Raw genomic sequence first — 25,809 nt, 5'->3', positions numbered from 1 at the left:
CTCCAGGCAGTCCTATCAATATTCTTCACCAGCACCGCGATACAGAGGCATCACTTCATTTTTTGATCTTCTCAGTCAGCATCCAGCTTTCACATGCCTCTGGGGTCAGGCGCACCTTAGTTGGGGTCAGGTGCACCTTAGTCCTCCAGGTGACATCCTTGCTCTTCAACACTTTGAAGAGGTTTGTGCAGCAGACTTGCCCAGTGCAATGGGTCATTTGATTCTTGACTGCTGCTTCCATGAGCACTGATTGTGGAGCTAAGCAAAATAAAATCTTTGGCAAGTTCAGTCCTTTCTTTGTTTATCATGATGTTGTCTATCGGTCAAGTTGTTATTTGGAAATGTGCTCTAAAAGTTCCAAGAATATATTTCAACACAGCTTTCTGCTACTCATTTTCTGCTGTATTGCATTATGGTTTTAAACAACGCCTACTGTGGGGTATTAGAAGTTATATTCTGCGTGTGTGTGTGAGTTCAAAGTTCAATATCTTTTTATCACACCTTCTACATCTATTTCCCCCCACTTGATCTGTGAAAGACCAAGGCTTGATTGAAATAGTTATTACCTATTATTTTAGTTTTTCATTCTCAACAATACTTTTTGGCATACAAGATAAATGGTTAAATCTTCCCTCTGCAGGTATTTTTTGTCAATAGCACACAAATTCTTTTTAAAAAGAAGTTTAGAACAGCAACTGTGGTTGTTGATATTGCCCCGCTCCCAAACACACACTATATGATGAGCTTAAACACACCATGGGAACCCCATTCCCTTGACCAGTGACTAGTTTGGGAAAATTAAGGATTATGACAACGGAGGCCAAGTAACACAAGGAAATACTTCTTAAGATTTCCCGAAGAGAAACAACTGGGGATGAAGCAGGAAGCTGGTTGAGGATGGTTGAGTGGAGATCCGGGGGCCATCCTGTTCCTTGATGGTCTCACTAAGGGCAGCAGGAGGAATGTGCTGCCCAGCCCCGACCCGAGTCTGTCTCTCCACCTAGCCCACCTGGCTTCTTCCCGCGCACCTGGGCTGCTCAGACCCTCTTCCCCTTCTCTTTTGGCTACTTACCAGGTTGCTATGCAACAAGGGCCCCTCTGCACTCACTGACCACGTGGAATGCAGGGTACCTCTGCCACTGTCCCTTACAGCTCAGCTGACTCTGGACTCTCTCCTCCCTCCCTCCCTCCCTCCTTTCGCCTTCTCAATGCTGTCCCCCTGGTTACTGACTTGGGGTAGAGTGGCTCAGAGACAAGCCGTCCCCTCAGCTCAGACCTGAGCTGCTACTGCTGCAGCTGTGGGTCTCCTGCCCATCCCACGACCTGTTGTCAGAGGGACCCCAGTGGCCTGGTCCCTGCATGGGCCCTTGGAGAAGAGTCCTGCCACCTTCTCTCCTGACCCTCCTTTGTTCTTTCCCACCGTCTGAGGTTCAGCAAGCTCCTCTGAGGAGAAAGCCACAAGCCAGGGAGAGTGACCAGCCTCAGAGGGGAAGCAGAGTGGACCCTGTTCAGCGTGCACCCCCTACCTCCCACCCACGGCTTCTCCAAGCCTCCTGCCCCGAGCCTGCCGGGTTGCTGGCTGCCCGTGTCTCCTGCCTGGCTGTTCTGATTCCAATACCCTCCTTTTGTGCCGTGTGGCGCCATGCCATGAAGCGCCCAGACCTCTGGAAAGAGCTGGTGACATGCGAGGGGCACTGCAGGCCTAGCCCACCAGACCCTCCGGCTGGCGCCCTGTCCTCTCTCTGGGCAGCATGTAAATGGCCCCTGGTGACTGCAGGCAGTGCAGTGGGGGTGGATGGGGAGGGTGCTCCTGGGACTAGCTGTGCCTCCCTGCCCCCTCCCCGCTCCCTCTTCCCGGGTCACAGCCCGTGAGCCAGCCTTATTGCCTGTCTCCGGGAATTCATCTCCTGTCGCTCCACATCCCCCTCTCCGGGGCTCCCGGCCGCACCCCCCCTCAGTCCTGCCCCCTCGCACTTGCCAGCCAGCCGACTGCCTTCATTATTTTTACGCCAACACAGTTTAAACCCTCGGCAGCGCCTCGCTGTCTGCAAGCGGCCACATTGACTCTGACATGCTGATGTCATTAGCGGCGGAGCCATCTTCAGCTAATGAGGCGGCAGAGAGGAAATTAAGGGGGAGCCCACACAGGCTCGCTGCGGAGGAAGGACGCCCGCCCGGCCGCCCGCCCGCCGGGCATGAGGCCCAGCGCCCAGCGGGGTGGGGACCTGGCCTTGGCTTTTGACTACTGCTACCCCGTGTTCTCCCCTGAAAACACCCGGGTGCGGGTCCCTGCACCGTGACAAGACGCCTCCTCCAGTTCTGTAACCGGGAGGTGGCTAGCATGGGGCCCTCATTGTCAGCAGTGAAGAGGGGCAAGACAGAGGCCTCAGCTGCCCTGCCTTCTGCTCCAGTGATCACCGCCGCTGCCCTGCAGGGCTCACGAGGCCTTCCCCCACAACCTGGGGTCCTGCCCGGTTCCCACACTAGAACAGGGAACCCCTTCTCCAGCCCCTTGTTGGCTTCTGCCACCTCTCTCGCTTTAAATGATTTCATGGGGTCCCCTACCATTAGCAGCCACCTGCCTCCCAAATAACCGAACTTGAACCACCATTAGGTCGACCGCAACTCATCTGGACCCAACAGGGTGGGACAGAACTGCCACCGTGGGAACCCAGGATGATCATCTTCACGGGAGCAGAAAGCCCCTTCTTTCTCCAGTGGGTTCCAAATGCGGACCTCGTGATTAGCAGCTCTCTTAGCTGGAGGTCTATGCCCACCCGGGCGTGCCTCGGAAGAAAGGCCTGGCCACCTCCCTCCGAGAAAACAGCCACTGGAAAACTGCACTGTGGAGACTTCCACTCTGACACCCTTGGTGCTGCCATGGGCCCAGGGAGGCCCCATCATAACCAGAGGTGCTAGGCTAAATGGTCCTCAGCTGGGCCCCATCTCCCAGTCCTGGCGCCCCTTGCTGGCCCCTCCTCTCCGGCCCGGCCACTCCTCAGCAGTCTCTCCAGTTGCTCGCACATGCAGCTGTAGGGCTCCCCTCACGCCCGCGGGTCTTTCTGCTTGGAAGGCTGCTTCTTCCAGTCCTTGTATGTGACAGAGCTGTCGGCAGTAGATCTGGGCTTATTCAGGACCCAGACAGCGGGTCTCGCTGGGTGGTCCTCCCTGCCAATCCCTGCCTTCCCTGCAGCTGGTGCCATGAGGTCAGGGGACAGGGCTGCCCCTGCTTGTCACTGCAGCATCACCTCTGAGTCCTGCAGCCCCGGGACATGGTGGCTGAGTGACAGCATGTTTACAGAACGCCCGTGGGGTGCTGGTGCTGGAGCTGGTGGGAGGACTCCCTCCTAGCAGGTGATGTCCCTGTGTGTCCCCTGCTTGTGGGTAAGTTGAGTCTGAGGATGCCTACTACTCTCCCTGATTTGCTGGTGACCTCTGCTCGTTAGTCACCCATATTTACTGCTGCTGAGTCCATGCCGACTCACAGCGACCCTATAGGACTGGGTAGAAGAGTTCCTGTGGGTTTCTGAGATGGTAACTGCTTATGAGAATAGAAAGCCTCATCTTTCTGCTGTGAAGCAGCTGGTGGTTTTGAACAGCTGACCTTGTGGATAGCAGCCAGGCTCCACGGGGAGCACTACAGGGGGTGGCTTTCCCGAACAGACATTAATTTTCTCACAATTTAGGAGGCATGAAGTCTGGCTCTGGGGGAAGGTTCTTGTCTCCCTTCAGCTCTGCCCCTGCTGCTGCCTTCCCCTCAGTTTGCACTTGTCTGAGCCCGTCTGCTCTTTGGAGTCCTACAAGGTGACTGGCTCCAGCGAGACCCCCGCTCCACCCTGGACATGTCCTCTGCTGATAACAAAGGAAGCCCATTCCCGAGCGGGTGGAGGGTGGGGGGGCTATCACACAGTTCAATCCAAAGGGATGGTGACAGTCATTCTCTGGGAGACAGCACACACAGTGAGGGGGCAGTGTTGGCAGGGTGACACATTCCGGCTGCAAAGGAAACCATAGAGCAGGGGTGGGGAGGAGGAGGAGGGGGAGCTGATCCTGCCCTCAGCAGGGTGGGGATGGGTTTGCCCTTGGGTAGGCAGGAATGTGCAGTGGGACGTGGGTCCACTTCTGGCTCTTTCCAGCCCCAAGCCCCACCTTAGGACAGCTGGGCTCAGGGGCCCCCCAACCCCCTTGGGTGCATTCAAACTGTGGTGCTGGCCAAGAATATTGACTCTATGAAGAACATCCAGAAGGACAAACAGACAGACTTTAGAAAGACTACAACCAAGTGGGCCTTAGAAGCGAGGCTGATGGCCCTTGGGTTCCTTTATGTTGGACACATCACCCGGAAGCCCCAAAATGACACCCACCCCCCGACATTGAGTCAATTCTGACCCACAGCCACCCTGAGGGACAGAGGACAGAAACTGCTCCCTCGGGGTTCTGAGGTTGCAATTCTTACAGGGGCAGGTAGCCTTCTCTCTCTCATGGGGTCGCTGGTGGATTTGAACCTCCAACCACTCGGTTAGCAGCCCAGCACTTAACAGTCCTCAGGAGGGACCAGGCCATCATGCTTGGTACAGTGGAGGGTCTGAGAAAGCGAGGGAGCCCTGGGAGATGGGTGGACTCGGTGGCCGGACAGAACTGATGTGGCCGCATTGTGAAGATGACGCGGGACACGGCTGTGCTTCCTTCTGTCGCACATGAGGCCATCACTCATGTGGGGAGCTGGCTGGACAGCTGCTGAGGCCGCCGCCCTGGGGCGATCCCGTCTGGGGTCGAAGCGCAGAAGCAGTCTTCTGAGCAGCAAGGCCAGAGAATTGGTCTTTCTCTGTACAGCAGGGCCAGAGGCAGTGGTGTGTGTGAATGCTTCAGGAATGTGTCTTCTAGGTGAGAGCAGTGGGGGGGGGGGGGAGGTAGGAGTGGGAGCAAACCCCTTCACTCCAGACCAAGACCAAGCTTCTAACCCCCAATTCACACGGTCACCTGTAGCCACTGCAAGACCAGGTTGGGTCCATGTGCTGGGTGATTGGCACCATCCCCCAGGTCTGGGAACTTCCCACCGGCCCCACCTGGCCCACATCTGCCCCTGCCTCTGCCGGCCCCTGCAACTCAAGTCTTAGCTAGTGGTCACCCAGGCACAGAGGCTGGGCACTGTCAACCTGCTCGCTGCTGGACCCCTGACCCCACTTTGGTGGGTGTCTGTGGGACGCTGAGCACGGCTCCGGCGGGGGCTGCCCGTCTGCCTGTTGTCCCCGATCTCGCCTTTGTCTGGGGACAGGGTACTGCAATTTGTGTCACGAGCTCGCTGTGCAGCCTTTTGGCCCAGGCGTTCTGAACTCCGCGGGGATCTCTTCACATCCATTGAGCGCGTGGCTGTGCCCAGGGACGGCGTGCTTGGTGATGTTCCCTTGTGTCTGTGTACACCTCGCCATGGGGCCAGTCCTGCTGGCGGGCATCTTTGTGACCCTCCAGCAGGTTGGCTGCCGACTCTGTAGGGCTGCGGGCCAGTGGCCTGTGCCTTTGATATGGAGCAGGGGAGTTCGCCCCCTCTCCGGTGGCACACTCGCCCAGTGTGCGGGGCTCGGTGGGGGCGGGCTGCCCTCGTCTGGTTCCCAGCCTGGCAAGATCAGTGTCTCTTGGGTCTTCATCCCTTTTTTTTGGGGGGGGGGGATTCTCGGCGTGCTCGGGGCACTCCCATTCCCTGCAGGGGCTCTGGGTGCTGAGCCTGTCCACCCTGCACTCTCTCAGGGGGCAGTGCCTTTGCACCAAGGGGACACCTGCCCATTTCTAAAGACATCCAGGCTGGCCAGACAGGCCACACACAGGGAGTGGCTAGGCCCCCTTCCTGCATTGAGGATTACATATGTGGGGCATGATGTATGTGCAGCGGAAGAAGTGACAGGTTGAAGGCATCTAAATGCCCTCCCTCACCCCAACTGGGAAAGCTCAATGGCAAGGAAGGATCCATTGGAGTCACACTGCCACCTTTCTCATGGCCTCTTGCCTCTCACAAAAACTAAAACCCAAACTCACTGCCATCAAGTGACCCTATAGGGCAGGGTAGGGCAGAACAGCTCTTGTGGGTTTCCAAGGTTGCAACTCTTCATAGGAGTAGAAAGCCTCATCTTTTCCCCATGGAGCGGCTGGTGGTTTTAAACTGCTGACCTTGTGGTTGGCAGCCCACCATGCAACCCACTGTGCCACCCAGGCGCCTTTGCTTTTTGTCCCCACAGAACCCAAACATCAGCCAATGGCCCTCAGGTAGCCTCTGACTTATGGGACTCCATGTGGGTCAGAGTCCCTGTGTGCTCCAGAGGCTGATGTTTGCAGCGACTGGCTTTTTCAAAAGCAGATAGCCAGACCTTTCTTCCCAGGCACCATGGGGTGTGCCAGAACCTCTAACATCTGGTAGAATCATTTGTATCTTCCAGAGACTCCCACACCAACAAACTGGTCCCACCCCCAAATGCACCCCATGCTAAACAGAAAGCTCCTAGACCTGCTGACTGGGCCCCATTTCTGTGTGCCTGGCACAGTACTGAGGTGCCCTGTTGGATCTGTGGGCTAGACATTGGGCTGTTATCTGAAAGGTTGGAAGTTCAAACCCGCCCACAGTTCGATAGGCAAGAAATGAGGCTGTCTGCTCTTGTAGAGATTTGCAGGCACAGTTCTAACCTGTCCTAGAGGGTGACCGTGAGTCAGAATGGACTCGATGGCAGTGAATTTGGGTTTGGTTACAGGACTGGGGACCCTAGGGAGGACGTGGCTGGAGATCCCAGGGCCCTGTGCCTCGCCTTGCATCTCTGCGTCAAGACAGAGCTGAGAGGTCAGAGTCCTGTCCCCAGAGATGATAATGATGGGATTGTACCTTGCACTTTGAAACCTGCAGGCGTGACGGGATATGCAAATGCAGTTTCTTCTCTTTCAGAGAGGATGTGGATGCACATTAGTGGAGGGTCATTCGAGGCTTCCTCGTGAGGCCCAGTCTAAAAACTGACAGAGCTTGCCACTGTGTCAAGTCCCTGAGTGGACTGTCCACTTTCTGCCACCTTTTTACTCTTTGTGAAGAAGTCCTGGTGGCGCTGTTTATGCATTGGCCTGCTAACCACAAGGTCAGTGGTTCGAACCCACCAGCTGCACCATGGGACAAAGTGGAGGCTGTCTGCTCCCATAAAGAGTTACAGTCTTAGGGCCAGTTCTACTCCATCCAATCGGGTTTCAGGGAGATGGCATCTACCTGATGGCAGCGAGTTTACTCTTTGTAGACGACAATCGCACAGGTCAGCAAACGAGGGAAAGGTGGGGTCCTCATGATTTAGATCATCTCCAATCCTGTCCTCTTTGGTAAACAGCCTTTCCAGCCATTGCTTCGACACGGATTAGACCAAAACATGTCTCTTACTATCTGGTGAGTCTTCAGCATGGGGTTTGAATTGTTGTCAGGGGCCTGTCTCACACCCACGGAAGGAAACCGAATGCCCGGTCCTGTGCCATCCTCACCATTGTGACCATGGTGGAGCCCCAAGTTATGGGGCCATTATGTCAACCCATCTCATCGAGGGTCTTCCTTGGTTCTTTCTGTTTTTGAATTAAACACGCCCGGAATTTTCATCGTGAGTTACCTGTTGGGCTGCTAAACACAAGGTCAGTGGTTCCAACCCACTAGCCGCTTCTTGGGAGAAAGAGGAGGCTTTCTACTCCTGTAATGGGTCACAAGTCTCAGAAACCCAGAGAGGCAGTTCTGCCCTGTCCTATAGAGTCACTGTGAATCACAATCAACTCTATGGGGCAGTGTGTTTTGAGTTAAATTTTACATCTGGTGAAATGACTTAATCAAGGAAGTTTTTGGGAGGGGGCTGGGGAATCTTATTCTGAGCGAACTTGGGGGACACTTGTCTTGGGGGGAAAATCCAGCCCTTTGGGAATTTATTCTGGTGAGAAATTGCCAATCTCTAACTTGTTTATTTTGGGGTGGAATCCACACCTGGAAAAGTCCCTGTGTTGTTCAGGACCCTGGACGAAGTGGAGTTCCCTGGTTGGAGCCCAAGAGCAGCGAGACCATGCCGTCACCAAAGACCTGGCTGGTGGCAATTTCCCCCACTGCCCACTGCCCTCCAGGCCCTGCTGACTCACCTAGAGCCGGCGACCAGGTCACGGGCCCTTACCTGCGGGAAGGCGTCGGGCCACACGCCAGGAGAGCCGTGGTTGAGCAGCGCCTGCACGGTACGCCGCGCGGCCGCGGGTTCGGGGGCGCAGGTGGCCGTCTGCAGCGCGCGCCCCAGCGGCGCGGACCCGCCGTAATCGAGCGCGCCCGCGTCGGCGCCGTGCCGCAGCAGCAGCGTGCACAGGCTGGGGCGCGCGTGGCCGCAGGCCTGGTGCAGCGGGCTGCGCTCGTCCTCGTCCCGCGCGTCCGCGTCGGCGCCGTGCTGCAGCAGCAGTGCGCACAGGCGCAGGCCGCGCGCGTGTTCTTCGGGCCTCCAGGTCGCCCCACAGGCGGTGCTCAGAGGCGTCTCCCCGTGACTGTTCCGCGCGTCCACGCACGCCCCGCGGCCCAGGTAGAGGCGCGCGTGTTCGTCCAGGGCGCAGCGCGCGGCCACGTGCAGGGGCGTGTCCTGGGCCTCTCCACCGGCCAGGTGCACCGAAGCTCCGTGCTCCAGCAGAGCCTGCGCGCACCTGCAGCGAGGCCCAGAGGTTATGAAGTGACCAGACTCCACCCCACCTGCCTGGCCTCGCTCTGGCATGCACCACCTGTGGCTTTCTAAGAGAGCTGGGGTGATCGAGAGGAGGGACAGGCATAGAGTCCCGTGGCTGTCTTTATTATTGCCGTGGCCCCCCAGGTGGCTCAGGAGTTGGAGCTGAAAATCAGATCTTACATCAGGGCCTCACAGATGAGCTCCACAGGTTATTAAATGGGGGCCAGGTCCAATGCCAACTCCTCACCCGCAGCTCAGCCTCAGGGGGACAGTGGGTGTGTGGGTGTGGCCGTGCAAATAGTTAAGTGACCGGTGATGTGCTTTTCTGACCACCCCCCTGAAGGCCCCTGCAGTGTAGCATCCACTTCTACTCTGGGGTTGACATGAGCCAGAATCCAGCCCAGAACAGTGATGGTACTGGGGGATCCCCCTCACCTCCAGTGTATCAAGAAACCCAAACCAATTGCTGGACAGTGTTCTCAGGGTCAGGCACATGTCCTGTGCCTAGTGGATACTTTCAGGTCTAACCTCAGACCCCTTCCCCCCTTTTAAAGAGTGCCTGCTTCTTCCCAATGCCCTTGCTTGCTCTCGACTCCACTCCAGACCCGCTGATCCTTGGTCTAGAACAGCCCGACATTTCTCAACCCAGTCTTTGCAATGGTTGTTCTTGCCCCATACCACCCAGAAAGAGCTTGTCTGGCAGGGCAGGATGAGGGGTGCTCCGTAAGACCCAATGGCTTCCACCGCTGGTGTGGAAAGGATGCAGGATGCCTTAGGGTCCAGCTCCTGGGACCTCCGCAGAGCCACCTCTGGATGCTCCACCCTTCAGTGATGGATGTCCCAATCCGACCTGACCAGGTGTGGTTCTTGGAACTTTCTCCAGCCCTCTGTGTACACTGCTGCCTGCCTCTCTTGCAGACCGACCCATTCCTGTCCTCTCCCCTGTTCCTCAGGCTGGCTGGCCTTCCCAGGACCACAGACCAGAGGGACCATGCCTCCCTGTCACCATGCACCTTGTCTGCAGGTGTCTGGATACAGTGCTGAGCACAACCCGGGCTAGTCTGGGTAGCTGTTTCCCTGGTGTAGAAATGGGGGTGTGGGGTGTGTGGGGTGTTTGTCCCTCTGCTTGCAATCGAAGCGCTCGCTTTGCCGATGGCGGGCCCCCATAGCCAATGCATCCAGCAACTGCGTTCTGTTAATCGCCACCTCGTCTTCAGCCTTCCTTCCTGTCTCGGCTGTTTGTGCGATGATTTACCCAAGTGGGGCTGGGAGCAAGATCATCCACTGGGGGGCTGGGGATGGGGAGCCGGCGCCCTTAGATCCCTGTCTAGTCCCACCCAGGGTCGCCTGGCGTTTTAATTCTCTCTTTGTATTCCCCAAGCCTCCACGCCGGCGGCGCCCTGGGAAGCGGCCCGTCTTGGGTGGAAGATCTTTACAAACAAGTGCGGTTTGATGTGGATCATTCCTTTGGGACAATCACAGCGGAGAGAGGATGCAAATCTCTCATCCAGAGTGCTTCAGCATTGCCTCCGACTCATCTCCCAGGGAGGAATTTTGAGCAGTGCCGCGGGAGGTTAGAAATCAAGGGTTCCGTCTCATTTTGCTACCGAGCCGGTGTGCGCTCGAAAACAATTACAAAACATCTTCTCCTCTCTCAGTTTTTTTTTTTTTAAAGCAGCTCTGGGAAATAAAGCCCAAGCTCTTGCCCACTCCCCGTGCGGGACTTGCTAATGACCATCTCTGCGATTTGCACCCGGCGCCTCTCAGAAGAACAAGCGGGCCAGCCCCACCCCCTGGAGAGCTGGAGGTGATCTTTTCCAATTTTAATGAAGAGCCGGGCTTGGGCAGTGCCTCTCGCTGCAAAGCCACAGGGCCGAGAAGACCACGGTGGGGCATGCAGGCTGGGCTACATTTCTGCTGGCACACAGACAAGTCATTAAACGGCATCCCGGGCCTTCCCTAGCCACGGGGACAGTTGGCGGTTGCTTACTCAGGGGACCGGGCTGCAGAACAGCGCGGTGGCATCTCATGGTGGAGGCGCGGGCAGCTTTCCCAGTGCTGTGGTTGTTAGGTGCTCCTGCGTCCCTGCCTCAGGGTGACCCCATACATAATGGACCCGACAGATGGCTTCCTGGTTCTGAGCTATCCCCACAGCCCGTTGTTAACTGGACAGTTGTGACTTACAGGGCTTCCCTTCCCTGATGTTTGGAAGTGTATCACCAGGCCTCTCTTCCTAGTCTGCCAGCTCTGCTGAAGCCTGGCTGGGATCCTAGCAACACGGATGGATGGGTGTGGGGCTGAATGGGGGAGGGAGGGCACTGGCACGGGAGGTGAGAGCTGGACCTTGGAGTCACCAGGGTCCCCATGATGCGGGGCTCCAGTTCTCAGAGGACTGGGGAGCAGTTTCAGATAAGAACCCAGCAGTTACTGACCTGACAGCCATTCCCCGGCACCCCCGGTAACAGCCAGTGGAGTATATGAACGAAGCTTTCCCAGTTCCCAGACCGCTCCCCGCCTCAACTTCCCATGCTGTGTCCAGGAGTAAGAGGTGACTGGGAGGGTGTCCATCAGTTCCCATGAAATAGAGGAGTCTGGAGGGTGGGTGGGGGCCCCGTGAGGGGCAGGGAAGAGGCACTTGCCTGGGTCTCATCTTCAGACACATGTAACCCCTGTGTGTGCCAGTGTATGGCCATAGGAGATGCTCTGGGTCCCCTGACTGGGCAGTACTGCCCAGCCCCCCTTTCCCCCCCCAGGAGGGAGTCCTAGATCCGGTTTCCCATGATGTCAACAGACAGGAAAATGCCAGAGAAGCCTGGAATCCGCACTAGCCATCACTGCTGGTAGACAGGGGCAGTGTCCCCATCGAGGGTGCTCTAGCCCCTGAAGAATGGGCACAATGTCCGTGAGCATCCCCTTAGAAGAAAGGACTGGCGATGTCCTTCAGAAGGAGTCTCCACTGCAGACCTGTCCAAGCACAGTCCTCCTCCAGCACGGCATGACCCGGGAGGGTCTGGTGGCGTGCCCACCTACATGCCCGGCCTGCAGTGAGGAGCCTGTGACCAGTGCAAATGAGGAGGATGCCTGACTCAGAAGTCATCTTGGAAAAAGCCAAATACCAACAGCCACTAACAAATTAGGCCATTGACATCTCTAGAGATGACCTCTGAGACTGTGACCTGCCAAGCCTGGACCTGAACTGCCTGCCCTGGCTTAACTTTCAGTCCCAAACCACAGACAGTGTCCAAGGAAAGCAACCACACCAGGGGATGATTGTTTGCAACCTGCGGGTCACCACCCCTTTGGGGGTTGAAGGACCCTTTCACAGTAGCAAAGGGTCATAACAGTAGCAATTCATAACACTAGCAAAATGACAGTGATGAAGTAGCAACAAAAATAATTTTATGGTTGGGGGGGTCACCACAACATGAGGAAATGTATTAAAGGATCGAGACATTAGGAAGGTTAAGAACCACTGCCCTAGAGCAAACACCCAGACTGGACCGAGAGGCAGTGTTTGTCCAGGGAGAGAGCTCAGCGGTGGGAAGGGAGAGGGAAGAAGGAAGGAGGGAAGCAGGGGACACAGGGAGAAAGCGGGAAGGGAAGAGGGCTGTGACATTGTGCAATCAGGGTCTCTAATCAAACTGTCTGAATTGCTGATCAGAAAACCCATCCACTCTGCAAACCTCCACCCAAATCACAAAGATAAAGAGAAAAAATAGAAAAAATTCCAGGTGAGGAGATAAAATAATTCCAGTGTGCAGAGATAAAGTTTATTGCCATCATGGAAGGCTTTTGCATCAGGATCAGCTCGTTTACTATGCTGGGAAAGACAAATCCGGAGCACCAGCATCCCATTCATCAGCAGCAAGAACATCCTAAGATCTGCTTGAAGGACAGTGCTGGCTGTCTGTGATAGGAGGTGTCTACAGACCCACCAGGAAGTCCACTAAGTGCTGTGACCCTCAGACATACCAGTCAACCACTGAAGCCAGTGATGAAGACATTGAGCAATTCGACCAATGTCTTCTGTCTCAAACGGATCAAACATGCAATCAAGACAAATTGGTAAGTACTAGCAATTGAAATGTGAGCGTCGGTAACAAAGATGAAGGGGTAGTAATTGGGTAATACAGCCCATGATAGAAATGAAACTGGAGATCACATGATAGAAATGTGCAAGACCAGCTCCTTCTTCATCCTACAAACCTTTTATCAACGACATCAATGACAACTATGCCTGTGGACTCCTCCAGGTGGAACACACAGAAATCAAACTGACTGCATCTGGGGGATGAGATATCAATAGCAGCAGCTAAAACGAGCCCAGTGACTGACTGTGGAACAGACCATCAATTGCTCATATGTAAATTCATTTTGAGGATGAAGAAGATTTTAAAAAATCTCCAAGATCCCAAATATGAAATTGAGTATGTCCCACGTGAGTTTGCAGAGCATCTCAAGAACAGATTTGATGCACTGGGCACTGTGACAGAAGTCCTCATGAGCATCAAGAACACTGTACGTGAAGAACACAGAAGGTCATTAAAAAGTCAGGAAAGAAACAAACTATCAAAGTGGAGGTCGGCGATCCTCTGAACCTAGCTCTTCATTGAGGAGCAGCTAGACAAATGGCAGAAACGATGACGTCAAAGAGCTGAGCAGAAAAGGTGAACGGGCAGTGTGAGAAAAGAGCGTCGCAACGGGACGTGCAAAGACCTGGAGTGAGACGGCCCCAAAGCAAGAACTCACTCAGCATACCGCGAGTCGAAAGAACTAAAGAAACCTTCAAACCTCGAGTTGCAATTTTGAGAGGATTCCATGGGCAATCTATTGAACACTGCAAGAAGCATTACAAGAATCAGAAGACACAGAGTTGCTGTCCCCCCAAGAATGGGCTGACTATCAACCCTTTCGGGAGTTAGCACGTGACCAAGAGCTGATGACACTGAAGGAAGAGATCCACGCAGCACTGAAGGCGCTAGTGAGAAACATGGCACCAGGAATGGATGGGATGGGACTGAAATGTTTCAACAAGGTGAGGAAGCACTTACTCCACTATGCCAAGAAAATTTGAAGACAGCTTCCTGGCCAACTTGTGGTAGTTCCGGTTAACTAGAGAAACAAATTCATAGACACTCATATGTGTGTAAGCGAGAACTTTCTATCAAAGAACAAGTGTACATTAAGAAAACATCCCAGCCCAGTCCAGATCAAGCCCACAAGTCTGAGATGACCCATATGTCCATACTAGTCCATAAATTCCTCTTTAGACTCACACAGGCATGCAATGATGCGGAATGCAGGGAGATCAATGATGCTGGATGCAGGGAAAGTCTTGTGGACCCAGTGGTGGTGGAAGCATCTTAGCACTGGCGTGGGTCTCCACGTGGCCTCTCCATTCTCAGGCCTCCACGTGTAGCTCCAGGGTAGCTCCAGGTGGCTTGTCAACAGGAATGTCTCCCAGGAGGGAGTGCGTATCTGGTCTCCAGTGAGCTATTTATTTCCGTCATGCCTCCAAATGAGGTCATCAAGCTTCAACCCGATTGACAGGTAGACTCCACCCCTTCGCAAGTTGACAGATTATGTAACTACCACACCAACTGACTGGAAGAGATCCGTATCTGTGCCCATTCCAAAGAAAAGTGACCCAACAGCATGTAGAATTTATTGAACAATGCAATTAAGATCACATGCAAGTGAGTTTTTTTCCAGAAGATAACTGAAAAGCAGTTGCAACAGCACATAGACGGGGGTATGCCAGAACTTCAAGTCAAACTCAGAAAAGGATGTGGCATGAGGACTATCACTGTTGACATCAGATGGGCCTTGGCTGAAAGCATTGAACACCAGAAAGAGGTCTACGTGTGTTCGACTATGCACAGGCATCTGTGTGGACCTTCACACACTGTGGACAACATTGAGAAGATGAGAATTCCGAACGATCTCCGGGTGCTCCTGAGGAATCTGTCCATGGACCAAGAGGCAGCGATGCGAACAGTACAAGTAAAGACCATGGTTTCAAGTTGGGAGGGTGTGTGTCAGGGTTGTGTCCTCTCCTCATATGATTCAGTCTGTGCACCGAGCAAATCATCGGAGAAGCTGGACTGTATGAAGAAGAACATCAGGATTGGAGGAAGGCTTACAAACAACCTGACGTATGCAGATGCCACAATCCAGCTTGCTGAAAGGGAGGAGGAGTTGGAGCACTTGCCTTGCCGATGGCGATCAGGGCCTGCAGCCTTCAGTATGGTTTGCAACTCAATGTAAAGATGACCAGCATCCTCACCACTGGACCAATAGGTAGCATCGTGATAAATGGAGAAAAGATAGAAGTTGTCAAGGATTTTGTCTTGCTTGGATCCATAATCAATGCTCAAGGAAGTAGCAGTCAAGAGATCAAATGATGCACTGCATTCAGCAAATCTGCTGCACAAGACCTCTTTTGTGTGTCATAGAGCAAGGATGTCCCCTTGAGTACTGCAGTGTGCCTGACCCAGCCAGTGTTTTCATTGCCTATCAGGACTGTGAAAACTGGACAGCGAGCAAGGCAGCCTGGAGACGAATGGATGCTTTTGCCTTCTGGCGCTGGTGAAGAATACTGGAAGGACCCTCGACCACCAAAGGAACCAGCAGATCTGTCTTGGAAGAAGTACAGCCAGAGTGCTCCCTGGAAGGGTGGCAGTAGGACTTGGTCTCACGTCCTTTGGACATGTTGTCAGGGAAGACCAATCTCTGGGGAAGGACATCATGCTTGGTCAAGTAGAGGGGCCGTGACAAAGCTCAAGACCGTAATGAGATGAAGGGACACAGCGGCTGCATCAATGGGCTCAAGCGTAAGACCAATGGTGCAGATGGGGCAGGACCCCGCAGTGCTTCGCTCTGTCGCGCACACGGTCGCTATGAATCGAAACTGACTTGACAGTACCGCACACCATCAATAACAACCACAACCACTGCAGGGGCTTGAGGTGGGAGTGTGGGGAGAAATGGCCGTGACTGTTCACAGGATGGAGTTCCCTGTTGGGATGATGAAAACGGCTAAGTAGTGGCGGCTGCAGGACATGGAGGCTGGAATACATGCCACCAGATCGTACACTCAGCACGGTTTCAGATGGCAATTCCCCGAGCTGTGTCTCAATTGCCACAGTCAACGAAGGTCTCTGTTATGAAATGCAAAACATGGAAATCTAAATGTCCAGCATCAAGGCAGCAAAGTACATGTCCTTGGTGGATCCAGGACAGAGAGCAAACGAAACAAGACGGGATTCAAGATTTCCACTGCCCTTCCCGCCCCCTTCCCCAAGAGGAGAATGGATACTGCTTGTTGGCATTCCTGCTTGGGTTGCGAAGCAGCTGCCCCCTGAGGGTGGGGAGTGTGTTTTGCTCTGAAACCACTGGACCCCTTGTGCCATCTCGATATGATGGTTCTGGAATCCCAGCAGACAGAAAGACAGACACAGGCAGGCAGGCAGATAGACAAAGCTACGGAGGGTATCCAGTGAAAGGGAAGCAGCCATGGGCGGGTCTTGTGCTCGCTCTCCTCCTGGGAGTGGACCTGGGGGCAGCTGTGCTGGAGGGTCCCCCAGAGGGGTCTAGACATGGGCGGGTGCAGATGCAGGCCTGGGAAGAGAGCACAGCCTTGCTTTCGGATGAAGCGCTTTCTAGCAGGTTCCCTCTGCGGCTCCAGCCCCCCTGCTGGCTGCACATGAAGGATGGGGGTGCCGGGGCTACAGACTTTGATGGAGGAGTGGTTCCACTTTATTTCCTCGGACCTTCTGCTGAGCCTCTCCTTTGGGGACCTGCCATCCGCCCCTTTCTGCTCCGTATTTCCTCTCTCCCTTTGGAGGCTGAGCTCCGAGACCATCAAGTGTAAGTGTTCATAACAGATACTGCCCGACACGGGGCTGGAAGCCGAGCCTCCCAGGTTGGAAGGTGCTACCCAGCAGCCGCCAAGGTGGGCACTGCACTCACGTGTGAAGATGGACAACATTGCGTGCCATCACATACTCACACCTCAGCCATGTGGCTGGGCTCCAGAGACCAGTTTATCCCGAGGAAAATTGACGTTATGCCAACACGGAGGAGGAAGACATCATTGGATCACTGCCAAATCACATCCTTACTTCACTGCCGAGCCAGTGAGAATGGTGATCCAGCCCAACCCCCACAGCCAGCACGTGACTCCACCTCGCATCACGTCGTTGCTTACTGCCCGACAGAGATGGTTGCTGGTGAGTCAGACAGTAGACTCTTGTACTGATGTGGTGAAGGTGAAATGTCAACGAGGACCAGCTATACTCCTGGGATAACACCCATGGGCTCAGACATAAGAACCGCCGAGAGGATGGGGCAGGACCGGGCAGGGTTTCCTTCTGTTGCACACGGGGTCGTTATGAGCTGGGACCGACTCGATGACACCTGGCGACCACAACAGTGATGCATAAGGTTACCACAGGTTGGAGCTGAGCTGACAGTGACAGCAGCAACGCGCATTTTAAACACGAGTGAATTTACCCGCAGAGAGGCGGCACAGCTCCCGGGAGTTTGCTGGAACAGATGCTGACAGGTGGGGACTCAGCCACGATCATGGTGTGGATGGTTTCCCTCTGGCCTGCCTCCAGTCCCCCCAGCCTCTCCCAAGGCAGTCATCACCCCCCAGGAAACACTCTTCCGATGCCCCTCACCAAACAGCTAGTTTTGTCTCTTCTAGAAATTTCTACTTTTTTTTAATGTCTGGTTTCTTTAGCTCAGTGTGATGTTTCTGACATTCAGCCATACTCACACAGGTGAAGAGCTGAGTCACAGCCAACTGTCTAGATAGGCCACCGTTTGCTTATTCACTCTCTTTTGATAGGTACTTGAAAGGCTCTGGGGTTTTTTTGGCCAGAAATGCTGGTGGTGCAATGATTAGCATCCAGCCACTAACCATAAGGTCAACAGTTCTAACCCACCAATTGCGCCTCTGGAGAAGGATGAGACTCTCTGCTCTCTTGCTTACAGTCTCGGAAACCCTGTGGGGCAGTTTTACTTTGTCCTATGGCGTCAAGCTATAGGTGAGCATCAGAATCAACTCGCTGGCGGTGGGAGGTCTTGTATAGGGATTCTTGTGGTTCGATGTGTGCATTTCTCTTGCGAACATCTCTAGAAGAATGTTTGTGTCATAAGAAACCCCCCCTCTCACTACTCAAACAAATTCCAACTCACGGAGACCCTAGAAGAGAGAGTAGATCCGTGCCCTAGGTTTCCAAGACTGAATCTGCATGGGAGCGGGCTGTCTCATCTTTCTGCCCCAGAACAGCTGCTGGATTTGAACCTCCAACCTTGTGCTCAGCAGTACTGTGCTTAGCCGACAGCAACTCCGGGGACCCTTGTTGTTACTGCTGGTGAAGCATTAGATTAAGTTTTTGACCAGAGGGTAGAGTTTTAGTTTGGTGATAACTGGGCTTTTGGCTGGCTGGCATTGAGTCTCAGTTTTAAAATGGCCTTTCCCAGATGACCGGAAGGCTGGACAATCTGCTCAAGATACTACCTCGGGGCAGAAAAAGGGATAACCTGTAACAGACCGTGTTGGAAAGGTACAGCGAGCTGTCCGGAGGGAGAAAGATGCTTTCTTTGGGATGCAGGTTTTCCTGTGTTTTGCTTGTTTCCTGTTGTTTTTGTATATTTTTCTTTATATGAACTGCAGGGCAGGTAGCTCTATAGATACGGCAATGAGATGACGAGTCTCTTAGGGGAGGCTGGAGGGAAACGGGGAGTCAATGACCATGAGCACCAGAGTGAAGACCATTTTCTAAAGTTTTCAATTGTGGTGATGAGGGCACAGCCCTCTGGTAGGTGTACACCTTCGATCTGTGCGGTGTGTGAATTACACGCCAATAGAACTGTGGTCAAAACTAATAATAGCAATGAAAAAAGACGGACCGTCTTGGACACCGTGCACAAGGTTGCTGTGGGCTGGATGAGCTCTGTGGCCGCGTGTGGTCTTGCTAGAAGGAAGGTGACCGCTGGCATGGCGAGGTCAGCATTTGGGCCGCTGACCACAAGATCTCCCGCGAGCCACTCCGTAGAGACAGATGAGGTCTTCTAACCACAGGGGCAGTTCTGCCCCTTCCTACGGGGTCCCTCTGAGTTGGCTCGACTCGAGTGAGCTAGGTTTGAGGAACCCTGGAAAGAGTTCTCATGTTAAGGGGGCTGTGCTGTGGGCTTCTGACCAATGGCCACCACCAGCCGCTCCCAGGGAGAAAGACAAGGCTTTCTAATGCCATAAAGACCGAGAATCTCAGAAGCCCACAGGGGCAGCTCTACCCTGTCCCATAGCGTCACTCTGAGTTGGAATTGACTCCGTGAGAGTGAGTTATTTTATTTTAGGAGCCCTGGTGGTGCTGAGGGCTGCCGACCTCAAGGCTGGCAGCTGACACCCACCAGCCTCCCTGTTGGAGAAGAGGAGGCTGTCTGGCTGATGAAGGTTTACAGCCTCAGAAACCATGTGGAGCCGCTATGTGTCGCGATGGCAGTGCGTCTGGTTTTGTTATTTTGTTCTGGACTTGAACAACGAGTCCCGACTCACCTGGAGTGTGGATCGGGGCGTGTCACCTGGCACCTCCCACAGGTAAGGGCTATGAGGCGGCTCCAGGGAGTTGGGGGCGAGGCCTCTGACCAGGGAACCCTGAGCACACCCTGGCCCCAAGAAACCATGCTTCATTTCATGCTGCCCAAGTGCCCACCCTCTCAACGAGCGAGCAGCTGCCCAGGGACCCTCTCACCTCCCCATGGCTTCTCGACCACCCCCCCCACTCATCTCCCCGTGCCTTCTCCCCCCCACTAGATCTCAGCTGTATGCCCAGGTCCACCCCTGCTTCACCCACGATTCTCATTCCGTTGACACAACCCAAGTGGGTTGACACAAACGTGAACTTGCTTGCTCGTCATGAAGATGCCCCCACAGGTGGCAAGGCCCCCCGTGCCCGTGTCTGAGCAGAGACCGCAGCTAGCCAAGGAGACTCCGGGACGGACTGAGTCTTTTCCCTTTTTAATCACCTCCAGATCAGAAGAGGGTCAAGGAGACGTAGGCCGAAATAAATCGGCAAGGCCGGCGACGCTGATCACTGATGTGGGGACAGTCACTTTCCCGGGAATTTTCTTTTTGGGGAGGAAAGGGAAAAAAAAAAAACCAAACAAACCCAACTTCACAAGCACCTAGATGAAAGGCCGAGGCCCCTTTGTGTGCGCCAGATCCTGAATTCTGAAGCTGGCTGGTTGGAAGGAAGCACTGACTTTTTTTTTTTAATTCCAGGAACTCGAGGCCTCAAAGGTTTAAAAGTCCTGCGCCCGCGGTGAATTGTCGAGAGGGAAGGGGCTGGTGCCGAGCGGGGCTCCATGGTGGACACCATTGTTATCAAGAATAAGGAAATGAAATGCCTCGGTATGTAGGTCACGGACCCCCTCGCTGCTGGAAGCTGAAGAGAAAAAAATTAAGGATGACCTAAAATCTACTCGGTGTCAAAGGAGCCCAGTGACACATCCTCTTTCTTGTCCAAGTGGTGGCATTTAGACTGCTGGAAGCTGGACCTTTTTCGAGTGCAACTTCAAGGAGACTCTTCAGAGTTGAAAAGCCATGGCCAATGTCTCAAGCCCCTTCTGACAACCGTCGCTTGATTGCCCTTCAAGCGCGTTGGCTCCGTTATTGCCGAGGTGTTCAGTGGAATCGGCCCGAGTCGTCCAGGGTAATTGTTGGGATGGTGGGGATTCTGAGTCGGCTGTCACAAGCTTCGGGCTCAGGCATCACGAGTCTTCACATTTTCTCCAATAACCAGGATTTCGATACGTCAAGACCGCCCAGCTCTATAGCCCATTGCTACGGGCAGCTGAACAGACTCACAAGAGAACACAGGGAGACAAACCGGAGGGGAGGAAGAGAAGGTCAGAGAAGAAAAGTCCAGCCAATGAAAGGAGGATATGCGAAGAGTGTGGTCTTGTTTGTGTTTGACGAGTCCAGGGACGGCAGGAAACGGGTTTCTATGACCCAGAACCGGGACTGAGTAGCTCTGAGCTGCACTGGCTCAGCTTCCCACCACGAGCTTGCTGGTTCGCCCTCAGGGTTGTCGTCAAGATTGTGCGTATTTTATACTCGTCTTAGATGCCACTCTCTCCTTTCTTAGCAAAACGGAGTATTTAAAGGGGAAATGCTATGAAGTGGTGTCTTGGAGCCCCGGTGGTAGGCTTATTTAGTCTCTTCATTTTTAATTTTTTTTTTTTTTAGTTTAAGGATCATTTGTTGGCCTTTAGGAGTGTTTTCCAGTCCAGTCTATTGGGGCACCACACTCTGGCCCCAAAGTCCACTTTCAGCATTCCCTGGGGACCTTGCCGTTCCATTCCCTTGCTGTTCTGCTGCACTCCCCCAGTGCTTTGCCTCGGTGTGGTGGGATCAGGTCGGGCACAATTCCCACACTGTGTCTCTGGTGCTGTCCCCCGCAGGGCCATGGGTCAGTGAGGGACGTCATGTCTCATAGTGGGGCTGGCCATATGGTCCTCTCTGTGGACATTTTTAATTTTTAAAGAGTTGTGGCTTTCCAGAAGGGTTGCAAAGCTAGAACAAGAGGGTCCCTGTATGCAAAGCCCCCACCCCCACCCCCTGCTCAGGCTTCGCCTGTGATTAACACCCCAGCTTACTTTGGTACCACGGTCAGAATCAAGAACTTAACTGGTGGTCCAACACTTGAAACTGAACCATAGAATGTACTTGAACCTCACCAATTTTCCCACAAATGCCGCCATCTTGTTCCAGGATCCAATCCAAGGAACCTTGGTGGCACAGTGGTTTAAGCATCGGGCTGCTAACCAAAAGGTTGATGGTTTGAAGCTACTACTTGCTCCATGAGAGAAGGGTGAGGTTGTCTGCTCATCAGTTGTTCTACTCTGCCCTGGAGGGTTGTTAGCAGTTGGACTTGACTCCATGGGTTGGGTTTTGACTTAGATCCAACCCTGGATATGATGCAGAATTCATAACATTTAATTTTATTCTTTTATTTTTACTTAAAGGGCAAGGGACTGTGATTTATTCTTAGACATGGCCTATGGCCCACTGAGTCACGTTTTCCATAGGAACTATGTTATAATTTGGACTTATAATCTTGAATGAGGACACTATGGAATGTTAACCATAATCTGATGACCAGAATATATGACGACCAAGAAGAGCAGCAAGAAACCTCTATATTAATTTTAAATAGTGAAATGTTTAAATTGGTATAAAATGAACTCAATGCTTTCATAGGGAGTCCCAGATAAAGCAGTTAGCACCAACACAATCTTTTCATATGTCAGGTACTCCCCTAAGCATCTGAGTTGGAATTGACTTGATGGCAGCATTAATTTTTAATTTTAGTTTTACACATTTAAGCTGCAAAGCAATGCTACGTAGTGGTTTCAATTACTATCATCATTTCACAGAGGAGAAAACCCAGGACACATTAAAATCAAATAGCTTGCTTCAGGAAGACACCCAGTAAGCAAGTGTTGGAAGTGGGTTATTCCAGGTATGCAAGGTTGGTTTAATGTTCAAAAGGCAATGTAACTCATTCTATAAGCAGGGAAAGCAAAGGAACAAAGGAAGTCACGTGGCCATGTCAATCCATGGAGAAACGCATTTGGACAAATTTCAATATCCGTAATAAAATCCCTCAGGAAATGAGAAATGGAAGGGAAATTTCTGAACTTGAAAAATCTTGCATCTATTATCATCCTTAATGGCAAAAGTCCCGGTACTTTCCCTAAATCCAGGGATGAAAAAGTACACCAGCTCCACCACTTCCCAGCACTTCCCAGCACTTCCCTGGAGGTTCCAGCCGGCATAACAAAGCAAGAGCAACTCAGCAAAGGACGGGAAACTAAGGAGAGCAGAATTTTAAAAGTATCAGAGAAGAAATGAAACTATGTATTTGAAAAGGACTTGATGGCCTACAAAGAAATCCTATGGAATTTACAGAAGGGTTCCTACAGGATTAAGTGACTTTAGCAAAGCTGACAGATTTTTTAAAAACTGATGTTCAAAAATCAACTATTTTTATACAGTAAGTAGCTACTTACAACCATATATTGAAAAACAACACCAGCAATAATCTTATCAATAAATCAAGGCAACAATGAGTCAATAATACACACCAAAACAATTGCCATTGGGTTGATTCTGACTTTACAGGAGAGAGCAGAATTGTCCCACAGGATTTCCAAGGCTGTAATCTATACAGAAGCCTCATTAAGAAGGGGTTACGGGTAGATGCCGCACCTTGCTTGCTGAAAGCACAGAGGACTGGAAGCACTGACTGACAGAGACCTGACAGCAGTCTTCAGTGTGGATGGCTCAACAGAACGAAAACAGCAATGCTCACATCTGAGCCAACAAGCACCATCATGGAGCACAGCGAGAAGACTGAAGTCGCCCAAGATTTCCTCTCCCTTGGATCCATCATCAACGCTCATGGAAGCAGCAGCCAGGAAATCAAACGGCGGTGCATTGCATTGTCTTGGGCAGATCTCTGCCCCAGACCTCTTTAGAAAGTTAAAGAGCAAGAGGTCACCTTGAGCTCTAAGGCGCACCCGATGTAACCCAGGATGTGCTCAATCGCCTCACATGCGTAAGCAAGCTGGGCACGAGTCAGGAAGAGCCCAGCAGAATGGACACACTTGAGTCACGGTGCTGGAGAAGAACATTGAAAGCACCACAGAGCGCCGGAAGAGCACATCTGTCTTGGACAAAGCACCGTTCACAAGCTCGATAGAAACCAAGGATGGCGAGACTCTGGACCGGTCATCAGGAGGGACCAGTCTCTGCAGAAGGACGCCATGCTGGGTAAAGATGAGGGGCAGCAAAAAGAGGAGCACCATAGCAACAGCACCATAGCAACGGTTGTTAGGATGACCGGCGTTACAGAGGGCTTCTTTCTTGGACACGGGACAGCTAGGAGTCAGGACCGGCACCCCACACCAGTCTCTACGGAAACAGACCGCCACATCTTTCCCCTGCAAAGCAGCAGATGGGCTTGAACTAACGGACTATTGGTTAGCAGCTGAGCGCTTACCCTCTGACCCCCAGGGCTCATACCCCTATCGGGACATCTCGGATGGCTGGCTGATGCTCCGCTCCTCAGGTACAGGGGTGAGTGCGGAACAACCAGAAGGCTCTTAAAATGCGGTGGGAATGGGCAACGGTATAACCGCTGAAACCAGCCTGGCACTGGTTTTAAAAGGTTAGATACACTCTCATTGTACAACCTGGCCGTCCCACCCCATTTATCTTCTCCAAGAGATGAACGTGTGTGCCCATAGACAGACTTGTGCACACATGTCCGCTAGACCAGTCCCAGCCTAGCAACAGCCAAACATCTTTCTGAAGGTGAGTGGGTCGACACTCGGTGGCTTGCCCCTCACGGAGTCCCGCTCGGCGGCAAAAAGAAATTAGGTCCTGATACAGACGACAATACGAATGGATTGTGAAACTCTTGTGCTCTGTGAAAGCAGTCAGTTAAGCAAAAATGGATGAGCACATTCCACTGATATGAATCTGACATTCCAGCAAAGTCAGATCGGAGAGTGCCCGGCTGTGCAGTAGCAGTAGCTGAGTGCTCGGCAGTTATGAGAAAGGTCGGCAGTTCAAGTCCATCAGTCGCCTCACAGGAGAAAGTGGGGGCAGTCTGCGCTCATGAAGGCGACTGCCTTGGACACCCTCTGGAACAGTTGACCTCTGTCCTTTTGGGGATCATAGCCCAGAGTGTAACCACTAAGCCACCAGGGCTCCTCCGTCCTCTGTCTTTTTGGGACTCTGAGTCAGAATTGATTTGATGGCCAGGGATTTCTGAGGGTAAATGGAAAAATATCGCTGAACCCTTGATTAAACAAAAATATCACAATGGGATTCGCTTGTTTCTGAACCTGACCTCCACCTGGGTCTCTCTCTCACCCCACCCTGAAGGGTTGTGCGCTCTGTCATTGATGCCACATCCCAGTAGCAGGTGAGGCATCTTTGAGGGACTTCAGGTGTGTCCCTGTAGATGTTCTTGGAGCCATGAGAACAGAAAAGGAGGCTGAAGGGGCCCGGTGAGGCCTGCAGGGTGGAAACTCTTCTTAAATGGACAGACCTCGCCACCCAGAACATCAAGAACGAGCAGGTGTCCTGTCTGGGTGAAGACCACTTCCTGGTGCCACGCTCCTGGCCTCTTCCTCCCCAACACTGCACTCGAGTTTCTCTCATAAGAAGTTCCCAAGATCCTCTTGTGTCCTTGGGAAAAAAAACTTTCAAGATGACCCCTGTGGGGTCTCCCCAAGCAGTCACTTCTGAGCTGACCCTAATGTCTTGAATAGACGCAGCAGATCTCCTGGGAAATTTTACTTTGGAAGGCACCCTGCGGTGACCAAGACAAGGGTGTCCTTGAGAGAGCATGCCTGCAGCCAGCCGCTGATCTCAGGGATGTGTGGTGCATGCATGAACCCAGATCCTGGCTGTCCTTGATGTTAGGCACCATCGAGTCGGTTCTGACCCACAGCGACGCCGTGCACAACAGAACGAAACTCTGCCCGGTCTCACGCATCTTCATTGTTCCTGTGCCTGAGCCCAAGTTATAGCCACTGTATCCATCCATCCAGCGTGTTGCTGGTAGCAACACGTTTTGACTAACTGACCCTTTTATTTTCTCAGTGTTCATCCTTTCCTGTCTTGTCCCTTGGACCTGGTAACCCAGAGTTTGGGGGCTGGAGTCCCCCCCAAGGTGCCTCACAAATGATGACTGACTGATGATCTCCTCCCCCCAACTCAGTCACGGAGCCCATTCTACTCAAGCACACACAGGGAGTCAGAATCCACTCACGGACTTGGGGTGTAGGGAAGGAACAGGTCAGTGGGGTCCTAGGGCTGAGGGCTGGGGAAGGGGGAGGTGAGCTTCCCAAAGGGCCCAGGAAACTTTGGGGAGCGAAGGCTTTGTGCACAAGGTTGACTGCAGGGAGAATTTTGTGAGTGTATCCGCAAGGGCCGCGCTGATCAGGCAGACCTGACACACCGTATACCAGTCACACCCCTGCAAAATCGCGTCGGAAGAACCTGCGAACCTTCTTTCCCTCAGGCTGCAGC

The 25,809-nt window shown here is 53.1% G+C and overlaps 1 protein-coding gene across 1 annotated transcript in view; it reads right to left on the bottom strand.

Annotated features, from left to right (window-relative positions):
* Positions 1–25,809, bottom strand: part of ASB18 (ankyrin repeat and SOCS box containing 18) — a 78,638-nt gene that overhangs the window by 7,506 nt on the left and 45,323 nt on the right. Inside the window, exon 5 of the mRNA XM_075530132.1 lies at positions 8,163–8,670. Coding sequence (XP_075386247.1) covers positions 8,163–8,670 — 508 coding nt within the window. The remainder of the gene's footprint in view (positions 1–8,162; positions 8,671–25,809) is intronic.

Source organism: Tenrec ecaudatus, chromosome 13 (assembly GCF_050624435.1).
Source record: "Tenrec ecaudatus isolate mTenEca1 chromosome 13, mTenEca1.hap1, whole genome shotgun sequence".
In the NCBI taxonomy this organism is placed as follows: Eukaryota; Metazoa; Chordata; class Mammalia; order Afrosoricida; family Tenrecidae; genus Tenrec; species Tenrec ecaudatus.
The sequence above is the reverse complement of the archived record's forward strand: the minus strand, read 5'-3'. Positions and strand labels throughout refer to the sequence as shown.